Raw genomic sequence first — 10,742 nt, 5'->3', positions numbered from 1 at the left:
TTTTTGGCATGCTACGGAGGCTAAGCTGTAGCGCTGGCCAACCATTTCCTAAAGTTCATCTGTCCGGAAGTCATCAGCGTTTCCCCCAGGCATGAGGCCTGTTCTCAAAACATCTGTGTCTAGCTACAAGCACGGAAAATTGGGCAGGCTTCCTCTAATTTGTGTCAAACCCCTTTCAGTAACGTTCAGGGATTCCACACAAGTCCAGGGTTAATTCTTAGGGTAAATTTGATTATCGTGTTTTTGAAATGGAGTGACAGTTGGCTTACGTGAGGTCTTGTAGTTGTACCATTGAACTTTTTTTTTCTATACCACCTCTGTCGTTTATTTTACTGACTTTTCAGGTTTGAAATTTCTAGCAATGTCGATTTTATAAAATGTCTATTTTGTAGTACTGTATGAATATTGTACTGTTGTCATTTTTTGTCAGGCATGTTCAATTTTTGCGAGGCATGTTCGAACTTCAATACAGGAAGTGTCCAACATGCTCGAAATATCTGCACAGTTGGGCAATATTCTCTTTGATTTTTTGTATTTCTGAAGTTATTTGGCTGTAGAACATGGAGAAGCCATGCTTTATGTAGATTCGTAGTTATTTAGAAAATCTACATTTGTATTGTACCAGTTTCATTTTTTATTGTGACCTCTGGTATTGTATTAATGAAGCCATTGTTGCCACTAATTATAAGACTCGGTAATTAGCCTACTTAATGACAGATAAACAAAGTAAACAAAGACACCATATAGCCCACTTCACAAGTTTAATTTGTTTGCTAGTCACACTTCTAAACAACATTTTGCGTGTTTTGAGAGACAACACACACATTTTACCACCACTTAGTACAACACATCAACCTACCACAGACCACAACCTTGTACTGTTTTCTGTGTTTAAATAAATGCTTTCCTTGTTCAGAACTTATTAAGAGTGGCAGAAAGAGTACAACATGAGCAAGATCTTATCAACATCTCTGAATTAACTGCAAGAAAAACAAGATATCAGTTTCCCCTAGGCTTCTTCCTGGGGGCATTTAAATTGCAGTGCAGAGTGATGGTGTCATGGACCCTTGAAGAACAAGGTAGGGGGTAGGCTGTGAGCAAGCATGTTTTAAGAGGGCCTGCAAGCCCTTTTTCGTAAGGCGTAATCAGTCCTTTTCAGGCTTCGTAATTCATAGGCAGCCTCCGCAAAAATCAACGTAATTCATAATAGGACATTAGCTGCAAATCGTAAAGTCATAATCAGCTCTGAGACTTAAACCTAATTCGTAATCGGTGGCAAAAATTTTGCGTAATACGTAATCACTACCCCCCCATGCAGGCCCTCTTTTAAGTGGGTGTATTTGGACTTGAAGTTGAGCTATTACAAGTTTACAACATCCTGCCAACTTCTGAGGCTTTGGAGGTAAAATATGTTGTAAACAGGACTGTTTCTTTTTTAGTTGAAGTTGAAGTTGTGTTACACGACTTTCTGTTGCTGTTTTCTTAGTATTTTATGTTGACCACTAGATACTGTATCTAGAAAAAGAGTGAGAGTATATTTGTGTGTGTGTGAGTGTGAGTGTGTGTGTGTGTGTGTGTGTGTGCATACGTGTATGCTTGCGCGTTCGCTGTCCAAAGTCATAGCTCTGTCCAAAGTTACAGTTTGTTCCTTGTAGAAACTATACATAACTTGCATGCATAATCAACAGTGAGCTCCTACTATATACCTATACACAATTTCATGGTCTTGCCTGGTCCACTTTCTATATAAGTGAAATCTGTGACATGGGTTTAATCATAGCCAGTGTTGTTAATAGCCCAAGTCTCTGGGGACACTGGCCATAAGGGCAGCACTGACTGATGTATCAGGGCCTGGGCTACACAGAAACATATGGAGCATGTACTCAACTCAACAGTTTAGCAGACCACACAGATACACTGTGTAAAGTGGCCTTGTAGGCTGTATGCAATGTAATTATAATGACAGTGTCTTAGTACATTGGTAAATGTTAGACATCTAGGTAAATGATAGATACACTAGATTAAACTTTACGACAACAATGTACACAACATGCTTTGAAGTTAGAGGTTGATTTATCCAAAGAGGTAGTTATGTGTCTATAAACACAGTGAGTGCCTTTTGGCGAAGGTTTAGACAACCAGGTTAAAAGTATCTAACTACAATTTAAACTTTACAACTGCACAAGATCCATTAAAGTTAGAGTTTAATTTATCCAATGTTTTATTTAACATAGTACTTATCGTAAATACAGTGTCTTCTTGTAGTCTCTACCAGACTAACTACGCTGGCTATATATAGGAGAATATTTGCCAGGGGAGTTTGGCCGCCTTGTAGGTTTGACTGTCCGCGCAAAAAAAAAAAACTACCTCCCCGCAGCCGGACTCCCTTGGCCAATTTTACTCCCTTTTTTGCCGAATTCTACGATCCATATTACCGTAGAAAGGCCTGGTGGAGGCTAGTCTTCTTCTGACACAGACTGACAGAGAAACCTATACAACCTCCTTGGAGAAATTTAAGCAGGGGAAAGAATGTACTAATGGCTCATGCCGTGATGGTTTTAAAGATCTTGTAAACAGAAATGGTTTCTGCAAAGTAATGGAACCTACACTGACCAAATAGCGTGTCCATGTTTAATTCTGTCAGTACTCAGTCCTGAATACATGTTGCGGAGGTTTCCAAAAAAATTCTTAGGGGAGAGGTGCTCCCTAATCGGTTGATGAAAAATCAGTAAATTTTCATGAAAATACAAAGAGAAAACCCTTAATCATAAGTAAATGTGAACATTTTGGGAGAGGTGCTGGGATTTTGGGGAGAGGGGGAGCACCCTTGCTACAAGTTGCTTGGGGAGAGCCCTGATGTTGTGTTAGTCAACGAATGTTCAGCCAAACTTCTGTTGGCCAAAGTTAAAAGTGAAAGAAGTTGACGTGGAATTTTAAACACCCGCTACCCACCGTCAGCAGAGTTCAAGTTTGAATTTGCAGCTGCCATGTTGACTCACGTTGTTGAGTTTTTACACTCACTTCCGTTTCCTTATTTTTTCTGATACTCAGAGCCTGGTTTGACCAAACATACATGTACTAGTACTTCAGTTCTTTCATCAGAGAATGTTGTCTCTACTTCAGATAGCCAAGCTTGTGATATGTTTTCCTGTCTTTGGTTCAGTTTAAGTCCTGGTATTTGGTAGCCTGCCTAGGTAAATGCCCTATAGAATAAACTGTGTACTCAGTCTCGGTAAAAACAATGTGCGTATTCTACGTGATTCTAGAATGGCAGCCAGAGGTGTGGATAACATAGCCTCTACCAGGCTTTGGGAGGCGGCTGGAAAGAGTAGAAATTGGCCAAATAGAGAGAGATAACATGCCGAGGGTACAGTACTGCCTTCAGTTTAACTGTCATTTGGTAGCCAGCCTTGGTAAACTACCCAGTTGAGTAGAATAAACTGTGTACAACAACATATGCATTCTACGTGATTCTAGAATACCAGGGGTGCGGATAAGTACTTCCTGACAGCTTCCCCCTTGCATGATTCAGCTGATATCTCCTTTCTTGTCAGCTTGTCGTTCAAGTAAATGATAGATACAGCTGATTATTAACTTTACGAGGCTCGTTTCCTTCTTTTTTCTCATATTCAGTACAACATACATGTACCTACATGTACTTCAGTACTTAAACATAAATCAGAAATGTCTCTACTTCAGATAGCCACTTAGCTTGTGATATGTTTTCCTGCCTTTGGTTCAGTAAGTAGGCTGCCCAGTTGATTAGAGTAAACTGTGTACTTTGCCTCGGTAAAAACAATGTACACATTCTACGTGATTCTAGAATATCAGGGGTGCGGACATAAGTACTTCCCCTCAGATGATTCATTCCTAAGTGCAGCTAATATCTCCTTTCTTGTCAGCTTGCTTTGTAAATCCGCCGATCGAGTGTCGGATAGTCTTACGCCGGTTTAAGACTCGTTGTACTGCCAGGGTAAATAAGTAAACAAAGGTGTTTGCACAGGGCACAGGTAAGCATGGGGCACGACGCTTCAGGTTACCTGGACGGAGTTGTGTTCTTAAGGTACGGAAGGTGTTACCTGATGTCTCAAGTGGGTATTATTCAAGGAGTTGTATCTGATTTCTGAGTAGAGGTGGACATAATGTTTGTACATGTTGTGAAGAAAGTTAAATAGACGCTACAATGTAATGTTTTTTTTCCAAAATCAGGCAAAATTTAATGCACAAACTGATGTCATCCATAAAAATTACTTGATGTGGCCTTAGTGCTGTTAACAATTGAAGCTGTGCAGGTACATGTACCTTAAGAGAATTTGATGTTGATAGTTCCTGTTTCACAGTTTTTCTTTGTTATCAAAATTGACAAGGCCAAATGGACAACAGTAGATCATTGTATCAGTGTTTGTGTTGGACTAAAAAAAGGAATAAAAATGAGTTGTGCAGCCAGGTAAAATTTGTCTGGTGCAGGTAATTTTAAATGTTACCTGCACGAATACAATGCATGTATTCACGAAATGACGTACCTTCTATCGTTCTAATTATATATACGTAATGCGACCGCGCGCGTCGACCGTGCGAGTAGGAGAGTTTTCGGTAGAAGGTAGAACGATAGAAGGTACGTCATTTTCTCTAATTCCAACAAAAATGCAATTATGGCATGCGCTTTATATTAGAGAAATAATTCAAAACAATAGTTGACCAGTTTGTCGATAGAACTTGTTGGAAATATACATTGAGGAAGGGGGAGGGGGGATGGTCTTACATCATATCCGTGACTTTTACTAGGCATTATGGGAAGTGTGAAATTGGTGAATGACATGCAATGATCATGTGATAGCCATGTGAAAAACGCATGTACTCGCCATGCCTCTGGACTTGAACCTGTCGTTAACGTACTAATTAGTGGCCTTGTCTTACAACAACCACTGCCGACCCTAAGTGCTCAAAGATTGACTTTCGATAACAATGTTGTTGTTACGGGAAACAATGGTCTAGTACACATATGTCAGTGTGATTAATTATAATACATGCTGTACATGTACTTGTATATAGAGTAGACCATTGTCTTCATTGTACGGTCAGACTTGTTGTTTTGCTTTAACTTTAAGGGGGGCCTGCATGGGGGGGGGGGGTCCAGACAATGCTGTACTTAATTGTTAGAGGTCCCGATTACACTTTACGATAAATTCCAAGTATCTACAACGTATTACGTAGAATTAAAATGGCGACTACGCTCTACACAAATGCGCCAATTACGCTCTAACGTTGAATTAGAGCGGTCTGTCTATGCTCTATGCAGAATTAAAACGGCCCATTACACTCTACGGAAAAGGGCTTGTGGGCCCCCTTTAGCTTTACTCAGTGCACATTTCTTTACAAAGAACTCTCTTTCCTTAAATTTTGTCATCTGAGAAGAGAGATGAAACAGAAGTTGTCCTGTTGAGAGTGCTGGAAACAATGAAACAATTTATCACATTGCAGATGTTCCATTTCCAATAACTCTACTAGTAGGAAATAAAGCTTGCCACAGGCAATATCATATTTGTCACCTTTGCAATATTTGGAACCACAAGTGTAAAATATATTGACAGATTTCAGTCCACTCTTTAAATGACTTTATTTTATTGTTCTTCCAGTTCCAGATTTGTTGCATGGAGGTTGAATTGTCATCCTCTGTTGTTACAAGGTAAATGTATTGGAATAAAAAGCTGCCAACATCAGCACATTCTTGTGTTGGGAAGTATGCCAACCAGGTGATTCTTACAGCAAGACGGTAGTAGAGAGAGAACTGCTAGATTTTGCTAATACAGAATTCATAGCATATGTCAAAACAAGACAAGACTTAGTTGAGATAGTGGACTTTAACAAATCTTGTGAACTCAGAAACACAGACAGACAGAGACATAAACAGATGCACACACACACACGTTCACACATACACATAAATGAAATTATTCTGTGAAGAGAAGGAATGGTTACAGGTAAGCTATCTCGAGACTGTAACACCCCCTGTGCTTCCTTGCCAATCCGTGTGTTAGGACCACAGACAGACACACACACATACACACTAGTACATGAACACAGATACATAGACATACAGATATGCTGAAACAATACTTAATTCCCTTCCAAGGATTATTAAAGCATTGACACAAACAATTCCCAGCTATTCCCTGAAACTAGTGAAAGAGAAGGAACAGTTACAGGTAAGCTACAAATGTATGCCTGTAACTCCCCCACACATCCTGCCTGGCCCCACAGACAATAGACACCTGGTGTACCTGTGCCCTTGGTTAGTGACCCAGACTGTAGAGAGCACACCTGGATAGGCAGGCATTGTTACCTTACCTGGGAATGTTACCAGGTGAGACATTGCTGCGGTATACCTGTGTATGTGTCAACAGGCTGGGAGATACTTCTACGGCTCTAAATACCATACATTCTGTTTCATTTATACTGTAACAATTTAAACTTATTGTAACAAGCTTGTATTTTCATAGCTTCACAAATTTCAGGTTTTTTGACATTTGTTTTGTACAAATATAAGTACAGCTTCTAGTTTTACCATAAATTGCAGGTTCTTTTCTAGTCTAGAGTTGAACTTCACTTTTCGGTTCAAAGTCTAGGTTGCCACCCCCCCACACCTTTCAGACTGTTACCTTCAATGATGTTATCTTTTGCATAAACAGGTCTACAATGTATGTCGACAGGTGGACACTTGTACACGGTTGACTGTAACTATATAATCATTTTTGATATATGTATGAAATGATTAAGAAAAGCTTCTATGATGTTATCTTTTGCATAAAAAGGTATTTTAATGTAAATTTTATTGTAAATTTTTGTGTTGCCTACCCCTGTGACCAATGCAACTTTAGCACTATTAACTATAAGAATATAGATTTTAAAAGATAGCTAAAACTTAAAAAGCACACCACAATTTCACAGTGTCAGAAAGTACAATGTCATGTAAACCAGGATTTCCGTATTGGCAGTACAGCGGATACATTAGTCTATCTGGCAGACATCTCAACTGGCCCTCCACCACGCCCACACTTCCTCTGTCCTGTAGTATGTGATATCCACCTACATGTACATACATGTAATCTCACACCAATTTAGTCTCTTGCTTCTGGAACATTTCATGATAAAGACATTGATAGCAGACATCATAAAAGCTGAGGGCAGGTAGGAAAACTTGAGCATGACTGTTTTCACTGCATTAAAACATTTTAAGAGAAGTCAAAGTTTATTGCACAACGATTGTAACAGGTACAATGTATGGCAGATATAAAATTACTAGCTGGTATGGTTCTATATATCAAAATTCTACATATGTATTTAACGGGCACTATGTCTATCATAATATTGAATAAAACTACTGACTAAGAACTAGTACACCTCTACAAGTATGTTCTAAGCTACACTCTAAACTGATGATGACTGCAGAGTGCTTCATGTCTTCACATTTCGTTTTAATATATATATATACCTTTCCAGTAATCAAAATATTTTTCAAACATCTGAGAACCAACAAATTACAAAATGTAAATTGGTGTGTCCTATTAAGGACCACTCCAAACATTCCTGACTGCTTAAACCATCCAGTTTCACTTTCAAAACCTAGTAGGTCCAAGGACATGAAGGAGGTCCAAATTCCACCCAGACCCTCCTACCCACCCACTCACACATAAGGTCCCAATTTCCTGTACCATTGTTTATAATGTCCCAACCCTCTAGGGGGAATTGGTAACATCTGTACATACACAAGCGTGCTGTACATAATGTACTACAACATGTTATTGCATGTATGTATGAATTATAAGGATCCATGAACTTGATTTAACATGCAGATATTAAAGGTGCCATTATATTTTTACAATGGTTATGATGTAAAATTGAATACTTATATGGTATTTCGTTTAATTGTGGTAAAACTTTTATACACTTGCATTGGGGCTAACTCATTTCCTGGCATGTGGCTTTGCACCACATTGCCATATAGCACCAGAACTACATGTAAATATACAAATATACAAACAGATAACTTTATTAGATATTAGATATGTCTATGAAACTATTACTTCCTTCCTCTGATCATATGCATTTGGTTGTGCCAATAAATTTGAGAAAACTCTAGACGTTTGAACTCTGATGTTTTCTGGAATGGGCCTGGCTAGAAACCTGATCCGAATGTGGCACATTTATTTCTCCCAGCCCTGCCTGCTAAGCCTTGATAAAAGCATGACCCATTTCCTAATCTTATCCCGAATTCCTGTGTGGCCAGCTTTGATACACATCAGGAAAAATGACAGGACCCAAAATGACCTGGAGTGAACCCTTTCAATTTTCAGGGGTCTTTCCAAAAATCCTTGGGGTAGAAGTGCTCCCTATAGCTAATCGGTTGAAGAAAAATCAGCAAGTTTTCATGAAAATTCTTAGAGAAAATACTAAGCCCTAAATTTGTTTTGAGAGCTGAATTCCAGACCCTATTCCCAAAGCCATAGCTTTATATCAACATAAAAGTTATAATAATCACCTTGTTTCATCTTCTGAACAGTTTTTTTGTCTGTATATTGCTTTCCTCAGCACATGTATATTTTATTCGTACTACAGAAATGTCTTTATATCAACATAAAAGTTATGTATGATAATCACCCTAGTTCATATGTTGAACAGTTTTTTGTCTGTATATTACATTCCACAGCACATGTATATTTTATTATTTTATTCATACTACAGGAATGGATTTATATCAACATAAAAGTTATAATTAATAAATCACCTTATATCAACTTTTGAATACTAGTAGTCTTCTTACCCTCTTATCTGAATATTATATTCCTCCTCACCACATGCATATTTCATTCCTTCTACATGAGAAAAATGCGAATCAATTTCCCAATGTCAATATCCTTTTGTTGTGCATTTTACACGTTGTCAGTTAGAATTACTGATGACATTGTATCCTTGGATAACTCATCTAAAGCTGTCTATTGTTTCATTGTTTACCTATAAATCCTCTATGAGTATCAGATATATCCTCTTATAGAAAAGTATTCGGGGATCCACTTATAAATACACTTCCAATCATAACCATTCTTTTGAAGAATAATTAATTTTTACTTTGGAGGAAAAGATTTTAACAACATGCAATTTATCTCGTATTGAGTTATGAGGCTGTGTATTATGAATGACATTGCAGTGGTCGAAATACTTTTTTTCAGTGCTCTGCAATATTGCAGAAGAGTCAAAATTTTGTTCTGCAATTTGGAAATACTTTCTGCAAATACACAAGCCTCCATACTACAATGTTGCAGGTTTATAAGCATGAACTATTGATTGATATGCAAATTAGTGAAGACAAATTTTTTGAAGTCCACAAGGAAACAAAAGATAAACAAGTCAAGACAAGGTTGATGTAAATTAGTGAAGAAGCTCCTGTTGTTTCAGAACAGGAGCTTATAAGTGTTGTCTGTCCTTGGGGCCAAGAGCACCAAATCCCAAGTGCCAATTTTTCCTGCTGCAAAATTGCAGATTGTATAAATTTTTCTTCTGCAATCTTGAAAATCTATCTGCAAATTGCAGACTACAGACAGGTATTTCGAACACTGCATTGTAAGAATATGCAAAGAAGTATTTTCAATTGCTTGTACACCATTTTCATGATTTTAATTAGAAAATGTAAGAATGAAAAAATGGATTATTTTAAATTCCTTGTATATTATTTTTATGATATTAATTAGAAAGTATAAGAAGAAAAAATGGATTATTTTGAATTGCTTATACCAAGGACATTATTTTTGCTTATAGTTTTACACAATTTTTATGATTTTAATTAGAAATGGTAAGAATGAAAGATGGAGAATTCCGTTACACTCGGTGACAACTGTATTACTCCAGGGGGTAGTTTGAAACCCTACTTTACTTTAGCTCCATTAGTTCCATTTTGCCTGACCACATATAATCCAATCCCTGCCATTGAGATTTAAAAATCCCCGCCTCAAATTAATCTGGTGCAGTGGTCTCAACCATAGCATAACAAAGGAGCAATTTCACGCCCAATTTTATGGTATCCCAGCAAACTGTGGGGATGATAATTGCAATCTCGTGCTGCCATTCAGATTCAAATGCAGGGCTCAAAATTCATTTTTGAAAATAGGTGCACTGGTACTATCCTCCGTAGCAGGCTTATAGAACTAGGGGTTTGGTGGCTGTTTTCTGATTAGCCCAGTTCGTAATTCAACCAGGCCGGCTATGTTGTCTATATGCAATCAGAAAATTGCACATAAAAGCTCCCAAAGACCACGTAGACCCCCAAAATCCCCAGTTTTTGGCATGCTATGGAGGCAGCTGGGCTTGAAATTCATTTTAGGAAATAGGTGCACTGGTGCACCCAACCTAAAGAATTGGGTGCACAAATTTTTTTTGGTGCACCATATAAGTAAGTAAGTAGAATGTCAGCAAAAAATATTATTTACTAAAAAATTATGTTTCATTTGTAACGAAAAGTGCTATAACAATGATTTTATTATTTTAGATGATATTAGATGTTATTAACTTAAGATTATGCTGTATACTACCATACATTGAATCTTTAAATATGTAAACCTACGAAAACATTTGGGTGCACTGATACACCCACAGAAAAAAACTGGGTGCACAGCTCTAAATTTGGGTGCATTAAGGTGCACCTGCACCCAGTTTTTCGATTGTTGTTGTTGTCCTTGTTAATGTATTGG

General features: G+C 37.8%; 1 protein-coding gene across 1 annotated transcript in view; it reads left to right on the top strand.

The window, feature by feature from the left end:
* The first annotated feature begins 4,016 nt into the window (after window positions 1–4,016).
* The window catches only part of LOC109481311 (fibroblast growth factor receptor 4-like), a 79,646-nt gene continuing 72,920 nt past the window's right edge, over window positions 4,017–10,742 (top strand). The window contains exon 1 of the mRNA XM_019783843.1: window positions 4,017–4,063. Coding sequence (XP_019639402.1) covers window positions 4,017–4,063 — 47 coding nt within the window. The remainder of the gene's footprint in view (window positions 4,064–10,742) is intronic.

Source organism: Branchiostoma belcheri, unplaced genomic scaffold, assembly GCF_001625305.1.
Source record: "Branchiostoma belcheri isolate BF01 breed outbred unplaced genomic scaffold, Haploidv18h27 scaffold55, whole genome shotgun sequence".
In the NCBI taxonomy this organism is placed as follows: Eukaryota; Metazoa; Chordata; class Leptocardii; order Amphioxiformes; family Branchiostomatidae; genus Branchiostoma; species Branchiostoma belcheri.
The sequence above is the reverse complement of the archived record's forward strand: the minus strand, read 5'-3'. Positions and strand labels throughout refer to the sequence as shown.